This window comes from Cajanus cajan, chromosome 9 (assembly GCF_000230855.2).
Source record: "Cajanus cajan strain Asha chromosome 9, NIPB_CcT2T_4, whole genome shotgun sequence".
Taxonomy (NCBI): domain Eukaryota; kingdom Viridiplantae; phylum Streptophyta; class Magnoliopsida; order Fabales; family Fabaceae; genus Cajanus; species Cajanus cajan.
Window position 1 is genome coordinate 49,620,585 of NC_138525.1, and position 19,658 is coordinate 49,640,242.

Sequence of the window (19,658 nt, forward strand, 5' to 3'; positions counted from 1 at the left end):
GATGTAAACAAAAGTTGAATGACATAGATGGTAACTCATGCAAACATCGCTAGCTAACTTATAGTTAAGCAATGTCTATAATTCTTGTCTTCGTGTCACCAATAAAGGTCTTCAATATCTCACTAAGTAGTGTATATTTGTCTTCCATTTCACTTTTGTTATTTGTGTCAAAGGAATCAAAAACAAATTGCTGTTATTAAATTTGAATGGGAAAGGTAGTGTTGCACTTCCCAGCCATGGGAACCACAATCTTCATTCTCTTGGGGTTGGTAGTTACTGTTCACAGTTTGTTGAACCATGGTGGCTCAAGACACAAGATTTTGGAAGTTGAGAGAAAATTAAAGCATCTTAGAAGACATTCCTTAAAAACTATTCAGGTAAAATTATATCTTAATCATCATTTTATTGTATTGCATGTTTTTAACTCCATTATATATTTATACTAGAATTATCTTAGTATGATATAATTGACAGATAACTTTATCTCTTAAATATGTTATCATTTAATAGAAAAATATTTGTACAAAGACTTAATTTCTTATATAAATATCAATATCTTAAGAGATCAGTTTTAACTCTCAGTATATAAATATTTTAAACTTCTATGAAAATGTTATATATATCAGATAGTGTTGAGTGAGAATAATTATTATTTTATTCCACTATACTTGACCATCCCTATATATATTTAGAAGCCTAAATAATTTTATGTAATTACTAAAGTAAAACTATTCATGATTGTAGAGTGAAGATGGGGATATCATTGATTGCATTGACATTAATAAGCAACCAGCCTTTGATCATCCAGCATTGAAAGGTCACAAAATCCAGGTGAGTCACATTTGATTATTTGTTTATAACCATGATTTTTTGGGTTATTGATAGCTTAGCTTGCAAAACTAATTACAACTACTATGTGAACATATATAATATCAGATGGCTCCCACTTATGATTCAGCTAAGGAGGACACAACAGTAGGGACCAGAACTACCAGAACTAGAAATAATGCAAAGATCAGTGGCAAAAGCAAAATGATGAAGGAAAGGGTTGAAGAGTCATCTCTGATTGTGACTTCACAAGTGTGGCAGAAAAGTGGAAGATGTCCAGAGGGAACAATACCTGTTCGAAGAATACAAAAGAAAGAGGTGCTCAAGGCTCAATCAATTGAAGACTATGGAAGGAAGAAGCCAAGCTTCTCTCACCAACCTGTTGGTCAACTCAATAAGAATCTCGATTCCTTTGTACAACTTAAAAACCACTCTGTGAGTTTGTTTTATATTTAGTACTTGAACTTTTGAATAAACAACTTCATTAACTAGTTATTTAACAAACTTCTATTAAATGAGTTAATTTGTTCACAAGTTTAATCGTGAATCTCTCATAAATAAACTAAAAAAAGTTTATATATAGATAAAACGGTTAAGGATAAACTATTAAATTGATCGTTATAGTTATTTTCTTTTTAAGTTTTAGGATTGAATATGTTTTTAATGTCTTTATTTTTTAACTATACTATTGATATGATGCATCAACCAAAAAATCAACATGATCATTCATAATAAAGTCTCTCTTCTTAATTATAGTTTATATATACAAAATTCAAATTCAATATCATATTTGAAAGAACTGAATTCAGTTTCGTTTGAAGTAACAACTTGTTACTTTTCCAAGTTTTTAAGCATAGTTTTGTTTTGTTGCACTTGGAAGAACCAACTCTCTTTTGCTTCTTGTTGATTTGACATTTATGTGAGACAGAAGGCAATATTGTTTACAATAGGGTACCGCTACTTGGGAGCAAAAGGAGATATTAAAGTGTGCAACCCTTTTGTTGAAAAGGACGATGAGTACAGCATTTCTCAAGTAGCTCTCTTAACAGGGCCATACAATGACTTTGAGTGCGTTCAAGCTGGATGGGCAGTAAGAAGTCCCTTCTACTTTCTTCTTCTTTCATGCATCACAATATAACTTGTGCTCCTTACTTAAATCCAAAGTTATTATAACACTTTTGCATGAAAAATGCCCTCCAACTTAAACTATCTATTGAGATAAGATTCATCTATTTTGATATTGTTAATCTGATAACAAATATAGAATGACCGTAACAGAATTATAATCAAATAAAACAAATTCTAATAAATCAATTTTATCAGTAAAATTAACTAACAAACTATTTGTTATCAGATTAACAATATCAAAACAGATGAATCTTATCCTAATACTATCACTCCCTTAAAATAATGCTCTATAGGTTCCTCATGCTTGGCCTTCAAGTTATATATTATATATATTTCTTCCTATCCTTTTTATAAGAAACTAAGTTATAGTATATTTTACACTATAACTTGTTTCTTAGAAAAATGACTAGAGGAATATGAGACACGTGTTTAAACCTTTTGAGCTTTGAAGAATTCATGGTCTCTTTGTACAATAAACTTGTTCCAGGTCAATCCCAGTGTGTATGGAGATAGGCAAACTCGGTTATTTGTATACTGGACGGTAAGCTTGCAATTGCATCAACCTTAAAATTTAGTTTAATTATATATCAATTCTTTGTTTGAGACTTAGAGAAGAGGGGACCAAAATTTGTGAATTACTAATCCTTTATTTAGTCATGTGTCTGCTACATGATATTTAGGTTTATTGTTTTGTGTTCTACATTTTTGGGCCTAGTAATTTTGGAACACTAATTTTTGCAGGCTGATGCTTCAAAGAAAACGGGTTGCTTTGATCTGACTTGTCCCGGGTTTGTTCAAACTAGCAATGAAATTGCATTGGGTGCTGCAATTTATCCAATATCAATTCCTGGTGGGCTTCCATACAAAATAATTATTTACATCTATAAGGTGAGTAACTTGCATGTTTGGTAACAATTGTTTTAGGGGAAATGATAGAGTTTTCTCAAAAACTCTCTCAAAACAGATAAAGGCTGTGTTTGTTTGAATTTTTTCCTCTAAAAAAGTGTTTTTTTAATAAAATAAACAGTTATCTACTTTTGTAACGTGTTTGTTTAAACTTATTTTTATTAAAATTCTACTTTTTTAAAGAAATAACTCTTATTTACTTTCTAAATAATTACTTTAAAAAAACACTTTTTTAGAAACATTTTTTTTTTAAGTTTAAAGAAATGATCCCAAAATTGAGTCATTAGTTTTCTTAAATAAGCTGAAGTGAACTTCCATAGATGTATAGATGAAGCATAATTCATCTTAAGTTGCCTTTTTTTTTAATTAATTAGAAAGAACATACAATGTAGGAATTTTACCATCATTCATTCAATCACAAAGTGCCATTTATAAGTTTTTAACTTTAATTATAGTAATGCTTTAAGTCATACTCAAATAAGTGTTGGTGGTGTTTCTACTGTGATATAATAAGAATTAAAATTTTACTTTAATAATATATAATGAAATTTAACAAAATTATTTATTATTTATATTACCGAAGGGAAACCTCTATTTTGATTGGAAAATAATACAAGCAACAATTTTACAATTACAATACAAATGTATAAAAATTAAACTCTTTTTATCATCTTCCTCTACATTAGGATCCCTATACCAATAACTGGTGGGTGCAATATGGTGAGAAGACCAACATAGGTTATTGGCCCCCAGAGTTATTTGAATCGATATGTTACAATGCTCAATCTGTGGAGTGGGGTGGTGAAGTTTACAGCTCAACCATAGGGCACATTCCTCACACTGCAACACAAATGGGTAGTGGACAATTTGGTTCAGATATTGTTGATTCTTCCTCAATAACAAGAATGAGAATTCATGACAATTCTGAGGCCTTGAAGAACCCCGAATGGGTTTATGATTACTCCGACGAATATAACTGTTATGATGTTTGGTATATAAAGGATTATGTTGAAGATCCTGAGTTCTTTTATGGGGGACCTGGAAGGAATCCTAAGTGCCCTTAAGTCTTAATGGTTACTAGTTTCAACTTAGAACAGTAGAGGGAGGAAATTTCTTGAACCATCATTTCTTACTTCTTGTTCAGTAGATGGAGAAATGTAGTGAGAAGTTTAGAAATTTACACATTATGATTAACGGAATAATTGTAGGAATGTTATAATTTAGTTCTATTATTTATTTACTTACAAGGTTTAGGCATTATATGATTGTTTTGATTTCTTCGAGTTTTGTTTAATATTTAAAGGGTGATGTTTTTCTTTTTCATTTGTGATAATAAAAGATCTAAGAAAGAGAGGTATAGAACATGCAAAGGAAGAAAATGAGAGATTAACGAGAAAAAAAAAAGTGTAAAAAGTGTGAAGAAAGTAAAAGTTCCATATTTAAATATTATTTCTAGTAGATGGTATTTAAGATGTTATTTAAATATGAATTTTGAACTAAATTACCACCCTCACATAATCTAATTAAGTGTCGAAAAAGTAATATTTACATAAATATCGTAAGACATTTTATAATATTGAATATCATAATTGAAGTTTTGGAGGACCAAAAATAAATTACATATTAAGCAAATTGTAAACAAGTTCTAAACTTATTCGGAAAAAAACAAAAACTAATAAAATAGTTTGTTGTCTCCAAAAATAAAAAACTAGCTTGAGTCTTCTTCTTTCTCTTTTTTTTTATTTATTTTTTATTTTTTACGCCTAGTTATTTCCCTTGATTCTTTTAAAAGTACACTTAACTAGTGTTAATGGTGCACCTATGCACACCTCCTTACTTTAAGGATAATATATGTATGTATCTTGTTTTATGAATTTTTTTTTTCTTCTAAACTTATAATTTGAACTCACTAACTCTAATTTATCAATTGTTAATTTTTATCTTTTATCAACTAGTTTCCTTCTTATACTTGACATATTTTCAATTCACTTTTCATCACTACGAGTATTTCTCCTTTTTTCATGTAATATTTATGTTTTTATGTATATAATTATTATTTTCATTGACTTCATAGGTTCATCACCGGTTGGTGTAGTATAGGATGTCAATGGGAGTTGTGGGGATGGGAAGTAGGGATCCATACTTGTCTTGTTGGATAAAAATACGTCTTATACTTGTCTCATACCCGTGCAGACATACATGAATCTTATACATACATGTAATATTTATGAATATTTGTGAATTTTAAAAAATAAATATAAAAAAATTTACAAATAAATTTAAGCTTGTATTTAATGTTTACCTTATTGAAATATTAAAGATAAACAACTAAAATTAATTTTTAAACTTACATTTAAAGTTAATTTTGTTGAAATATTAAAAACAATATAAAAATACAAAATAAACATATAAATATTTAAGTAATTTTTTATTGCAAATATAAATACTACACTACCCATCCCAATCCCATTTACAAACAAGTAAAAAAATATTCAAATTTGTTACCTGCAAATATCTATTTAAATTATTCATTTATTCACGATAGACTTTATCTACAAATACCCATGACCGAGGTATATTTTTGTCATCACTCGTGTTATTTTTTTTTAAGCTACCCGGTCTTGGTGTAATCTGGATTGGTCAAGGTGCAATCCTGACCGGTTGTAGTGTTGATCTTGATGCGTGTCGAAGTAGGTCATGGTGCAATCTTGGTGCCTATGCTAGTCAGTTGAAGTGCTAAATCCTGGTCTGTCATGATGGTAATCCATGAAGCACCACACATAGGTACCACCAAGCTACCAACAAGCCACCAAGCAATCTAGGACCATAGAATGGCACCAAGTCATGAAGGATCACACACGACTTGTGTCAAACGCTAGTATTCCAATATGATGGGAACCCTTGATCATTTCTCTACCAGTCAAGCAATATAGGGGTCAAAACTCAATTCCAATGAGCAAAATGAAAATGTCACTCTATTCACGGAGATACCATCAACTAATATTACATTTGACCAATTTTAGCATTCCATATAATTATAACAATATCTACATACGAATATGCTGTAAGAACAAAAACCAAAACGAAAAGTGGAATAAAATAGCAAGATACATGTTGTGAAACAACAACACAGTACAGGACTTCAGTCACTTGACGAACTGTACAACCTCAGCTCCATGTCCATAAACAGAACTAGACATGTTGTTTTCTCTCCTCTTGAATGGATTGAAAAATCCTAGCTGCTGATTCCGTCGCAGATTTCCGGTTATGTGGTACAACTTTGATGACTTGGGTTTGCTGTCTGGTTGCAACAGAGGGAAGAGGAAGAGATTGTGCATCACTTCCTTCAGCAATTTTCCCTGCACTGATTCCCTGTGCCATTTCACTAGGACTACTTGTTGTGCTCCCTTGTAATTGTCTCTCCTTAGATGCCTGAGATTTCTTGACATGTAAAGTAGCTCCATTCCTCTGAACTGGCAAGTTGGATGAGCTTTGGTTAGGATGTGTGTTGAAATTGGCTCCCTCTACTGATGAATGACCATTTTGACCGTGAGAACCTTGTGCAGCAAATTGGTTCACCGGTTCAACAGCTGACCCTGATGCTGCTTGATTCATTACTGGCATGCCATAGGGAGGGAAGTAGGCGTGACTGGCCGGAGGCACGAACGGTGAAACCCCAACTACCTGATGAGAAGCTGGGAATTGATAGGCAGGATTCATGAAAGTAGTGCCAATAGGTGCTTGCCCGAATGGCACGCTACATCCTCCATGCATTGTACCTGTAAATTCTGGGCCGGGATACGGCTTGTACACAAGCCCTTCAGAAGGTGACATGATAGGAATTAACCACTGATGTCCAGGTGACTGATTGAAACACCAGGGACTTGTTCTATTATCAGAAGTTACATTTGCCTGGTGTGGAGTTCCTGAAAAGGGGGTGTGATTTGTAAGGTGGCTACCATTTTTCGGGGATGAAAAAGACGTTTTTCTACTAACTGCATTCTCAGCAGAACATTCTGTTTTATGGTTAGGCTTTTCAGAATCGTTTTTCCTCTTATGATTTTGTTGCTGGGGTTCAACAATCACTTCCAATGACAGATTTTTAGGAGTAGATCCTGGCACAGGAAAATTCTCAACAAAAGCACCATCTTCTAGCAAAACATCTGGTGATGCAGCAATCAACTGTTGGACCTGTTTAAATTAAAAGAATTAATGTTTGGTTGTGTATGAACAGACTTGAAGGGTGAACCTCCAAGTCCATGCGTATGTGAGTGCAAGAAAAGTTAACATGCTTCCCATTTTGGGCAAGCACAAGAGATCATTTTTACCTTAATCAGTCTGTGCAGTTCAAACACTTGGACTGCAAACACTCTCTGTTGACTGTAGAGAGGAATAGGAGTTCAATCAAGAAAATTGCACAATACTCATCCAAAAGGTAAAAGCTCCTCTAAAGTAAAAGTATTTTTACACTTCAAAGGAGCCGATTAAAAGCTCATACAAATGCTGAAAAAAAATATAGCTCATAGCAGAAAAACAATTTATATAATTCATATGAAATATTTGTGCAATTTTGTCATTTCTGGTCCAAAATAAAGACTAGAATCAAACAGGAAGCAAAAAGCAAGCAATCAAACATAGACCAGTTTTCTTCTTTTATGGGTATATGTACATGAAATCATACAAAACATATCAAAGGTATATGAACTATTAGCTGCACAGTACAAAAGGTAACTAAAGCTGCAGTGTGTACATTATAAAGAAAAATGTCAATCGCAATCCCTAAATGTCTTGAACACAAAATCCAGGCACTAGAAAATGGAAGAAGAAAAGAAAAAGAAATCCCCTTTGTTGAAGTCATAACATATATTAACAACTCATCAAGTCATCGCATACTCTCCAAGGGTCCCTATACTCCATGGGATCATCCTGTAGTACTCGATCCCCTTCTTACCTAAGTCCATTAGTGCAGTAAAGGCAAGCAGTATAGTAAGGGAACTTGCCCCAGTGACATGAAGAACCAAGTAAGAGGAAACCAATGGAGCAATACATCCAAACAGTGAAATGATCTGCTGTCACAAGGGTACCCCTTCAACACAGTACAATATTTTAAGAATGCTCACCACCCTGTTGTAAGACGATCCAGTACCCACCATTAAAAAAATATTAAGGTGTAAGGACTTTGAACATACAAAAAAATGATTTAAAAGGGACCCCAAGATGATCAGATTTTCTTTCTTCAAAGGCACATATACAACTCCTCAAATGAAAATATCCAGAGCATTTACCTAGTATAGTTACAATGCATAAAAGAAACCACTGCAGCTCTACATTTTTAAGAAAGAGAAGAAAGGAAAAATACCAGCAGTAAGTGGCAATCAGGAAAAAACTTCAACATATTTTGCAAACCAGACCTCATATCCAAATCAAATGAGCATGCAACAATATGAAAGGGATCAAAATAAGGATAATCAAATTGCAGACAAATCAAACTAAGGGTTTTTCCTCTAAAATTCTGCACATGTCCAGATAGAAAATAAGTTATGACTTTTTTTCATGACAAAATCATAAATTTATAATATAGACAAAACTCAAAAATTACAAAATACCATCAAGCTGAAACGTGTAAGAGAAACGACTTATCAGAAATCGAAAAGGGGTTTCAAAGGGAAATAATTCAAGTTAGAGATCACCACACCGAAGAAACACCTGCTACTGACAATCAAACAAGACTTACTTGGCAATTTGTCGTCTTGCTTTCCAGAAATGCTTTTGACCTATTATCCCTACAACATCATCAGGGGAAACTATCAGACTTGATAAATTTGTTACAGTGGAGATCTTGGAAACGTCACCACTTTCATCAAAATTTCCCTTCTGTATTGGGCCTCCAGTCCCAGCATCATGATATTCAGCGTCGATGGTAGCCTCAAGTAGACGGGTTTGGTTCACTGCAGAATGAAAACAACCTTTTGGTACAAGGGCATTTCCATTATCCACATCCCTTTCCCTTGTAGAGTTAAGGAGAACATCACAATGTTCAATGTCATTGGATTGAGACCCAGCCACACACTTTTGCTGTGGGGGAGCATTATCCTGATGTAACCTGCTTATATTTGGCACAGAATAATCTTGATCCTCTTGATTTGGAATCACCTTGACTTGCATCACTGGACTGTAAATAATTTCTCCACTGGATTTGTTTCTGACAGTAATTTTTCGTTGCTGTCTACTTGAGCTTACTTGTGGATGCACCTCATTCCCACTCCTCACATCTTTTCTCATATCAACAGGAACGCAGCCAAATTGTGTTAGATCCTTGTCACCATCATTTTGCACTGCAACTGAAAAACAAACATTCCTAGAACCCAAAGTAGTGAATTTTTTCCCCTTGTAACTCTCCAGTGTTTTATCACTAGGTTGACCAACCCTTGAACGAATGTATGCATGAATGTCATCTTCATCTACATTTTTTCTCTGTTCAAGTTGCACTGATGAAGTGTTCGACCTTGCCCCATCAGATTGGCGAGAAATATAACTTTCAGCTCGATGAGAAGGTGTTTGTGAAGGCAAACAAACTGGATAGACATGACTTCTCTCGTGGCCATTCCCCTGCAAACATGTTAAGACATGTTAGAAATATACAAAAAGCCATTCATGAACCTTCCCCCAAACACCTTAAATTTTTTACATAGTTAATCATTAACATGGGATGAGGCCTTCAGCGCCTTACAATGAAACAGTGAGACTTCAATAATTACTGCACCATTCTTTTTAATAAAAGTCGGATTAAGAAAACACCAGGAGATAAAATACAATTAAGTCCCTGAAATGGCCAACTTGTGTTTCCCTAAGTCCTGTTTGGATAAATTTGTCCATAAACATTCATAGGAAAATAAAATAAGAATGTAAAATGAATTGAGTTTCTCTCATAAGCTAAAATCAACTTGTGCACTTCAACTTTTTGAACAGAAGTTAAATGAAAGCTTCTATAAAAGTTAAGTGCATAATTTAATTTTAGCAAATAAAAAGAACTCAATTCATTTTACTTTCTTATTTCTTCTTCTGTAAATGGTTACGAAGAAGTTTATCCAATCAGACTCCAATCTCTAAAATAATTTGTGCACGTTTGGTTCCACATCCATGATCCACATTTAGACATGAATCATATCAAAATTGATGCAAAAGCAACTAATTGCTGCTTCCACTAACCCACATCCAACTAAAATTGATGTGAATCTAAACATCCCCATCTACCCTTATTAGGGATGATATTATTCACAAACACACAACAAACTTGGAAGACTAAACTCATTAAAAAGTTGACATTTTTTATGAACAATTTCCTTGAAGGACTAAAGCAACAAAAGCTGTACCAAAATTCACACTAACTCAAAAAACATCCTCCTAGACATACCCCAAAAAAAAAAAGGAAAATTAAGAATCCCCAAAATAGCCAAATTCCTTATCTCAAAGTCAAAAGTGACAAAACCCAATTCTCACCTGGGTTGAGGGAGTTGATGAAGAAACTTTGTTAGAAGAAGGATTTGGATTAAGAGGCAGAAGGCGTGGATTGAACCTTTGAGAGGGGATACTGAACTGTTCATAGAGGGCCATCTTATTCCTTGGCGGTGCTCTTGGCCCTCCTTTCTCTGCATCGTTTACATGAAGCCTTGGGAACATGGGCCCCACCACCTTATCATCCTCGCTCCCTCTCTTCATCCTAATCCCAATTTGTTTGTTATCTTAATTTGCGAGTAGAGAGAGAAGAGAAGGCATGATCTGAATCGAATCTGGGAGCAAAATCTAGTGGGAACCCAGATGAAGAAAGTGAAGAAGAAGAAGAAGAAGAAGAAGAAGAAGTTGACGTGAAGAAAAAGATTGGCAACGAACGAAGAGAGGAAGGAAAAGTACGGGAAACGGAACAGCGGAGTTAGGGATTCTCTGAGACTCAGACAGGGCTCCGAGGGAAGAGAAGAGGAAAAAGTGCGTTCTTGTGGACCCCACTGCAATATCTCTCCACACTTGTTTAGATTTTCTTCCTCATATCCTTATCCTTGTTTTTTCTCCCCTTAACTAAAATTAAACCCTTTTTTCATCAATATCTCAATCTAATTTCTCATTAACAAGTATAATCAAGAGACTTGTAATGTGTTCGAGAAAATTGTAAAAGCTAAATTATTTTAATTTCATTATTATTATTATTATAATCAATCGTAATAAAATGAATTTTTGTTCAATTACCTTTGCTAAAAAGTGGTTTTAAAGCATTTGATTTTTTTATTACGACAAAATAATTAATTTTTATGTAAAAAATTATTAAAAATTAATCATAAATTTTGAATTTTTCAACTTCATAAAAATAGCTTTTTTCAGGATAAAAAATTTATAAATTTAAGTGGATATCTCAAACATACAACTTATTTGTAAATAATCTTTTCTTGAAAAAATAGTTGAAGATTATATAAGTTGTCCCAAATATGCTCTTGGTTAAGTATTTACATAATAGTTATATATATTTTTAATCAAAAATGATGCATCCTCCCAATTTTTTTTACCAAAAATCTTGTGAATGTTTAAATTTTCAAAATAATAAAATTAAAAAATGTTTTATTTAAATTTTTTTGACAAATATAAATAGTTGAATGCTTCGAAAGATTCGAAATTAACATTACTCTTTTTTATTTATATTATTATTTGTGAATTATTCTCCACCAACTCTGACAATAATTTGTCTGTTCCAATAACCTGATTGGACTGATTTTTTAGTTAGATTTTCCAATCACTTATTTTATCCATAAAATTCATATTAATATTTTGCTTAAGAAGATTATTAAAAAAAAAAAAAGAGTTATACTTAAACCACTACTAACATTTACCATTGGATTCATGAATAGTAATATTATTTGAGCTTAATTATTAATTTTAAATTAAAAGATCGAAGGTTTGAGTATAGTGGCGTTAAATAGTTTAATATAATATATATATATATATATATATATATATATATATATATATATTATAGTAAATATATCCTATTCAAGCATTATTGTTTCTCATTAAAAAAATATATTTGTGATATTCCGAAAGAAAATTATATTAATATTTTTGCATTTAAAATAAAATAATATTTTTAATGTATGATTATTATTTATTTGTGAGAATCCAACTCGGTGCTAAAAAGTTTTATTGATGTTTGATTTAAATACACTGTCTATTTATATTTTAAATTTAAAAGAATAATTTTAAATCATTACATGTACTTAAAATATATATCTAAATTAATTTTCGTATTTAACATAAATGCATCAACTATATGAAAATTTATATAATCATTTTAAGTATAAATTATCATATATATGATAAAATTATTAATTTTACAATAATTGTAAAATAATATTTGAAATGATTCTTTGTTATAGATATTATAATAAATGTAATAACAATGAATAAAAAGTAGACTCTTAATTTTAATATAAATTATACATTAAAAAGTGTACACTATAAACAAAAAAAAAATTACAGATAATTGTCAAAATGTTAATGAACACGTTTTCAAAGGTCACCTACCATCCAGTTGTAATTTCCGTACATTTCACTTCTTCGATTGCAAGATAGCTAATCGCCTATCCTAATCCAGATTTTCTTTTCCGTTTTAGTTTAAAATGGCAACATGTATTTAGTTTTAAAAGAGGAATTATTTAATTTTATTAATTATTTAAAACTAATTGTAAAAAAAATCTGAAAAATTATTATTTTCAAACATTCACTTAATGGTATATCAATAATTTATTTGGTTTTTTATTATTGTGTTTTATTTAATAAGTATGGCAAAGTATCTCTATCCTCTTCTTATAAACTCATTTAAAACAAGCAATAAATTTATTTTAAAATAAATAAATAAAACATTTGATTTTAAACGCTCGTTGAAATTACTAAATATATAATTAGTTTGAGTAAAATTAAGTTTAAAATTTGAATCTTGTAATTAAAAAATATTAATATGTTGTCAAATTATTCAATAAAGATTAATTATCATAAAAAAAATAATGAATATTTTGCATCAGTAATGTGGTGAGATAAAAAAGTTGTTTAAGTTAAATTATTTAAAAGAAAACTATGGTTTCTGAAATTTTTTTATTAATTTTTCTAAAAATAATTTTTATTCCTTTAAATAAGGTTTCGAGTTAAAAAAAATACTCAAATTATATTTCATATTATGTTTTACAAAAATAATACTATATAGTAAAAGGTTATTATTTAATAAAATTAAGCTAAAGTAAAAAAAAAAAAGTAAAATGACAAAAGTAACTGACTTATTTTTTAATTAAATCATATATGTTATAGTGGATAATCTAATAAAAAAATTATACCTTTTTATATAACAAAAAAACATATATGCGAAATTAGTAAGTTTAAATTTGTAATAAAATATTTTACTTGTTTAATAATCTATATTAGTTATGTGAGGTAGTACAATTGGTTTAATCTCTTTATTCCTATTAATTAAGACTTGAGATTAAGTATGACTTTCTTCATATTTTATATTCTTTCGTGCAGATTTGTCTTGTCATAATTTAAACTGTGTCTTTCCCAAAAAGATAATTTATATAATTATTAAAAGCAATACAACTTTTGGTAACCATTTTTTTGTAAAATTGTGAATTTTAGAATTTATTTAAATATGTGTTGTTATGTTAGTTGTTGTTTTTAAGTTGAAAATCTTTAAAATTAAGGAATTTCTTATGAGTTTTAGATAGTTAAAAACTTATTTGGATAGATGTCTAGCTTAATCCTGAGAGTAAGAGTATATAAGATTTATTTTAACACTTTTCGCCTCATAAGCTCATTTCTCTTCACAACTCAGAGAGAATAACTCTAGTTTCTAAGAACTTTTCTTCTTTTTCATTCTAACCATTGGAGTCATGGTAGCTAGTAGTTGAGTAGTCGTCGGTGATTCATAGTTCTTGAAGCTAAGGATTTACAAAGGTGCGAAGTTGTTTGGTGTTTGATTGGAGTTCTTCTTCTTCTTATTTCTTCTTCATTTTCTATTGGCTTGGAGTTGTGGTAAGAGAAGCTAGGAACTTTGATTCTTGTTGAGTTGATGATATGTATGTTGGTTGATTTCATATGGAGATGTTGTTTGCTTGTGTGATTCAAATGAAATGGTTGGAGTTGGGGTTTATGGCTTATGCCACATGTTTGAGATGAGAATTGTTGAATTGATCAAATTGGTGGTTGCATGTTGTTTACGAGACTAGATTTGCGTTGTATAAAGTGTATGTGTGTGTTATCTCGTGTTGCACGTTGGAATTTTTCTTATTTTCAAGTGGTTTTAATCAAACTTGTGAGTTTACGAGTGTAGGACTTATCATCGCGTCGAGCACGCCTTCGTGGCGTTGGGCATGGTTCAATCAAGGACACTTTATCTAATTCACACTAGGTGTAGGGTTGGTAGCCTCCGAATGTGAGGTGAGAGGATTGACTTTGCCTAGATTGACGTCGAGTGCCAGAGGAGTGGTGTCAAGTGTGAGGAGAAAGAATCATCTCGGATTGGATTGAGGCCGGGCGTGAGACTTTGTCATGCCAAGTGTGAGGGTTCAAGGGTATCTATCTAATCCACGTCAAGCATGGGTTGTATGACATTGGGCACGGATCAAGCAGAGGGCTCCCTGCCTCAATGGCATTGAGAGTAAGGTGAATAGCATTGGGAACGGGTTACCTTAAATTAACTTGTTGTTTTATGATGAAATCGACGAACATATATAGGATAGTTGGATCTAATACATTTGTATGATGATTAAGTTGTATTATATGTTGTATGTTGACATATGGTGATGAATCTCTATACATTGATCTGGATAATATATAGTGGATATTATGGTGAAAAGTTAAGTTGAGTTGCATGTTGTTTAATTGTGTAGTTATACTGAGAATGCTTTGACATTAAAGTTGTACTATGTTGATCGATTTATGATTAAAGGATAAATTGTTTTGAAGTTGCATATCTCGTTGTGAGGATATTGTGTTATGGTACTTTGAGAGTCCAATTTTGTTAAAAATCCTTTATTGGGAAGTTGACCCTTGAAGATGATAGTTTAGTCTCCTTTAGGACCTTAATTAATGTAATATGTAGGTCAGGTCAATGCATATAAACTACAAGCGACTATTATTGATCCATATATGAGCAAGGTCAAAGCATACGTGTATAAATTGGCCAAATTAGAGTAACGTACAAGGCTAGGAATTAGAATCCCTAACTAAATATTGGAAGGGTATAGTTAGGGGTGTTCAAATTGCTAAATTGAACTAAACTAGAAGAAAACTAAACTAAACTATAATAAATAGTTCATCAAACTAAATTGAACTAAAATAAATATTGACTAAACTAAACTAAACTATTATCTACTTTAGTGCACTATAGTTCTAGGAGTTTGAACTAAACTATAATATCAACTACATAAAACTATTATTAACTATAAACTAAATTGAACTACATTAAAAAAAAATTAAAATCAACATTTTTAAATTGAGCTACCAAATCATTGATATTAATTATGAATTAACACTACTATAATTTTTTTTATTACATGCGATTTTTCCTGCAAATTTTTCATAAAAATTTGCAGGAAACGTTGTTCCTACAAATTTTTTTGTGAAATTTTATCTATAGGTAATAACTTCGTGGATAATATGTTTTTACGAATTTTAAAATTTGTAAGAAATTTTCCAGCGAAATTTCTTGCAAAAAAAATCGCAGGAAGGTTTCCTGCAAAAAAAATCACAGAAAAGTTTCCTGCAAAAAAAATTCGCAAGAAAGTTTCGTGCGAATTTTTTTGCAATAAAATTCTGCAAGAATATTTTTTACGAAAAAAATTAAAGAAATCACTAATGATCACAATGAATTTATCTGAAGCATTTGTTTTCACGCCCCAACATGTGATATATAATCTTTTAAATTCTAAGATTGTAGATTATAAGCCTAACACTTAACCATACAAATCAACTTATAAGATAAGTGTTGCCCTAACTTATATATTCTTTAATTATTTTATTTTCAATTGATGTGAGACTTGAAGTTTTTTTAAAATATTAAACTTATAAATTTAAATATTTTTTTTGATTTTTCTTGCAGATTAAAATTGATAGGAAAATCCGCAGGAAAAGTTACCTGCAAAATTTTTCTACCATTTAGTAAACATTACTTGCAAATTTATTTTTGCAAGAAAATTTGCAAGAAACAAAATAAAATTCTTACAATATTTTCTGTAAATTTTGACCATGGAAAATTTTTTCTATGATCATTAAAATTGTAGCAAAATTTACAAAAATTTCTTGTAGATTATTTTTCATAAAAAGATTTATAGGAAATATCTGTAAATTATTTTTATTAAAATAATAATATTTTTTAGCATCAAAAATAAAATTATTTGGATAATAAAGAGATAAGTTTATATATATATAATACATTTTTTTAATTTTTATAATATTTATATTAAAAATATTGAAAGAGTAATAATTACGAAAGGTATATAAATTTTTATTCAATTAATAAATAAAAATTATTTTTTTAATCCTATAAATTATTTATTTATTTAGAACTATAGTGCACTAAACTACTTTTTATAATAGTTTAGTTTTTAAAACTAAAACTTAAAATATAGTTTAGTTTAGTTTTTATAAAAATTAGTTTAGTTTTTTATAGTCTAGTTTAGTTTAGTTTTCCTAATAGTTTAGTTTAATATAGTTCTTTGAACACCCCTAGGTATAATATTTAGAAGATAGTCAACAGACTAATGTCATAGGTGACTTAGTTATGTTAGCTAATGTCATGGTAGGCTCACATTCGAGAAATCATGTTAAGGATTGGTATAAACCATTTGGTTGTTGATCTAGCTAGATTGAAAAAACTAGGTTATTAGTCTAGTAGGGTCAAACCACTTAGACTAGTCACATGAGTTGTAGGAGATCTCCTAATTGAAATGTGTGACGATACATATAATTGATTTGGTGTGCATATGTGGTTGGGTTGTTGTGTGGTACAATGCAAGATATGTTGAAAATGTTGATTGTAATTGAATGATGAGTTGAGCATAAAATGGTGTTGATAAGATAGTAGTTATATTTTATGTTGTATATGTTTATTCTTTGAACTTTAGCATACTCTTATCTATTTTTCATGTGGTTGGATTACGATAACTATACTTGGTGTGAGAGCAAGGTAAGGATAGGTTTAAGGAGATGCACTTTTGAGTTCATTGAGTATGACTTTAAAAAGGTGGTTTCAGTGTTATTCTTATGTAGCTGGGTTATAAACATTACTTGATCGACAGTTCAGGATGTCATGTCATACTCAGTACTAGATTACTATATGTGTGTGTGTGTGTTTTATGACTTTATATATTATAGTATGTTTATTGAGGTACTTGTGATATGTTAATCCTAGATAGTAGATGTATGGTTTCGTTGCTAGTTTTGTTGATTTCGTTGAGTATAGTGACTATGATGAATCGTTATATTTTTCATGTCCACTTTAATGTGGGTATATTTGTCCCCTATTTATATTTTTTCTTTTTCTTTTTTTTAACTGCTAATAAATATTTGTTTTATTTTTATAAATATCCAAAATTGTCCACACTTTCTAATTACTTGTATTTAACTTTTTTTTTTATTTTAAATATGTGAGACCCCACTTCCGTTTTCCTTTTTCTCCTCCCAACATTCATCACTTTCACTTCCTCTCTTCACTACCATTTCACTTCCTCTCTTTTCTTTAGTTGCAAATTCTCAAACCCTAGGTGATCGTTGTGTTGTAGGTGCTGAGTAGCTGAGTACTCCGAGTTGTCTCCTCTCTTCTCCGATCATCATCTTCTTCTTCTCCTCCGCTTTCCCAAAACTCAGATTTCTTTCCCCCCGAGGTAAGGGAAGTTAGATTGTTGCTGGTTGTTTGGAATTGAGTTTAGAAGCTCATGTGCTGGTTGCTTTTAGAAGATTGATGGTTTGATTGATGAAAAAATGTGTTTTCGGGTTTTCGGGGTTTTGGTGAAAAATTGGGATTTTGATGTTTTCATTGTTGCATGTTGTTAAAGCTGTGATTTTTGAGCTATTTGATGAAAATGTGAAGTTTTGGGCAGATTGCATGTGCTTGGATTGCTTATTTTTGCAGGTTTTGGTGAAAATTTTTGAAGTTGAATAGTTGCTACTTGGTAGGGCGTCGGGCACAGTTCTTGGCACCGAGCGCGTGACCATCAGAGGGCTCTATTGGTCAAGCCCGCTAGGCGCAAGGTTGTGTGCGCTGGGCGAGCTTGAGAATGGAAGCCCCTGGATGGCTCACGCCGGGCGTGGTTGGACCGCGCTGAGCACGATATCAGTTAGGGACTCACCTTGTTGGGGTTCTGGTATGGAGTTGGGCGTGACTATGTCTTGTCGGGCATGGAGACTCCTTGGGAGTCTCTGCCAGGGGTGGCGTCGGGCGCAATTGGTATTGCGTCGGACATGAGACCTTGGGGAGGTGTCTACCTTACTTGCGCCAAGTGCAGGTTTAGTACGCCGGGCGGGTAAGACTCCTGAGAGTCTCTGCCTTCGATTGCGCTGGGCGCAATTGGTATTGCACCGGGTGCGTTTGAGCCTTGGAGCTCTCTGGTTGGCCCACGCCGGGCGCGAGTACTCTTGCGCCGGGCGCGGATGTGTTTTCCTTTTATAGGATGATATATCCTGATTTAAGCTGTTAATGATGAAAGTTGTTGAGCTGAGTGATGATTGTATTGTGCTGTGAGACGTTCATGCTGAATTATGATGTTTAAGCTGTATTGTTGTAAAAGTTGAGTTGTGTCGTATGATGTATGTTGTTATTGCTGCTATGCTGTGCTGTGTTGAATGCTGATATAAACTTTTGTAGGCCGTAAGGCTGAGCTGTCGTAGGAGATCTTCGAGCTGATATGCGTGACGATGCATTGTTTGTTTAATGTTGTTTTTGCTGAATGATGTGAGTTGTATATGTGATGTGTTGTATGCTGATCTTGCTAAACTTAATGATGTGCTAATAAGCTGCAGCTGTTTATAATTTCTATATCTTTATATATATATACATATATATATATATATATATATATATATATATATATATATATCGATTCTTTTCACTAGCTTACCCTTGCATGTCTCCATGTGGTTTGGACTGCAATGATCATACTGTGTATGAGAGCAGAGCAGGGATAGGTTGGTGTATGGGGACAGGTCTGCAGCTGGCAGATGGAGTTGATGTTGTTTTTGGCTACTTAGTGTGGTTATTTTGATGTATTTTATATATTGACTTTGAGCCTCAAGCTAGACATATATGTATATATTCTTTTTTATATATATATGTTCTATTCTGCATGGTGTTGTTTGTTGTGGAACGGCCAGACGGGTCGTTACAAAATAAAATACACATAGACACAAATTGTTTATTTTATACTAGTGCCAAATTAAAAATATAACTAATATACACCAAAATTAATTTTATTTTAAAAATAATATATTCTTATTTTCTTTTGTTGTAAATCCTTATAAAAAAAACAGTCGATTCAAATGCCCTTTATTCTTATTTTCTTTTGGTGTAAATCCTTAAAAAAAAAAAAAAAAAAGTCGATTCAAATGCCCTTTATTCTGTCCCATTATCTTTATAGTCTTGTATTCTAACTAAGAAAAGATGAGCACACGTCATCATTTTATGTCAAAAATTTTCCACTCTGGCCTTCTCTCTTTTCATTCTGCATTTTTTTATTATATTAAAGTTGGGTTACTTTTTCATTTTGTCC

At 31.6% G+C, this 19,658-nt stretch overlaps 2 protein-coding genes across 2 annotated transcripts; one reads left to right on the forward strand and one right to left on the reverse strand.

Annotated features, from left to right (window-relative positions):
* The first annotated feature begins 71 nt into the window (after positions 1-71).
* On the forward strand, positions 72-4,119 carry LOC109804971 (protein neprosin). The gene is made up of 7 exons (XM_029272705.2): positions 72-377; positions 745-831; positions 937-1,263; positions 1,757-1,918; positions 2,444-2,497; positions 2,698-2,844; positions 3,549-4,119. Exons 1-7 carry the CDS (start codon positions 207-209, stop codon positions 3,924-3,926), a joined length of 1,326 nt encoding a protein of 441 aa, XP_029128538.2. The 5' UTR covers positions 72-206; the 3' UTR covers positions 3,927-4,119.
* Positions 4,120-5,815: 1,696 nt separating this feature from the next.
* LOC109804816 (protein EARLY FLOWERING 3) lies at positions 5,816-10,882 on the reverse strand. Its single transcript, XM_020366677.3, has 4 exons — positions 10,363-10,882; positions 8,597-9,471; positions 7,191-7,242; positions 5,816-7,053 (listed from the first exon to the last, which is right to left on the reverse strand). The coding sequence occupies exons 1-4, from the start codon at positions 10,579-10,581 to the stop codon at positions 6,055-6,057; spliced, it is 2,145 nt and encodes a 714-aa protein (XP_020222266.1). The 5' UTR covers positions 10,582-10,882; the 3' UTR covers positions 5,816-6,054.
* Between the last annotated feature and the right edge of the window lie 8,776 nt (positions 10,883-19,658).

Coding starts and splice junctions, on each gene's coding strand:
- LOC109804971 (XM_029272705.2), top strand. CDS start 207: ATGGGAAAGGTAGTGTTGCACTTCCCAGCCATGGGAACCACAATCTTC. Junction 1,264..1,756: donor TACAACTTAAAAACCACTCT/GTGAGTTTGTTT, acceptor TATGTGAGACAG/AAGGCAATATTGTTTACAAT. Junction 2,498..2,697: donor GGTTATTTGTATACTGGACG/GTAAGCTTGCAA, acceptor TAATTTTTGCAG/GCTGATGCTTCAAAGAAAAC.
- LOC109804816 (XM_020366677.3), bottom strand. CDS start 10,581: ATGAAGAGAGGGAGCGAGGATGATAAGGTGGTGGGGCCCATGTTCCCA. Junction 7,243..8,596: donor GCAAGACGACAAATTGCCAA/GTAAGTCTTGTT, acceptor TCCTCTCTACAG/TCAACAGAGAGTGTTTGCAG. Junction 7,054..7,190: donor AACTGCACAGACTGATTAAG/GTAAAAATGATC, acceptor TAATTTAAACAG/GTCCAACAGTTGATTGCTGC.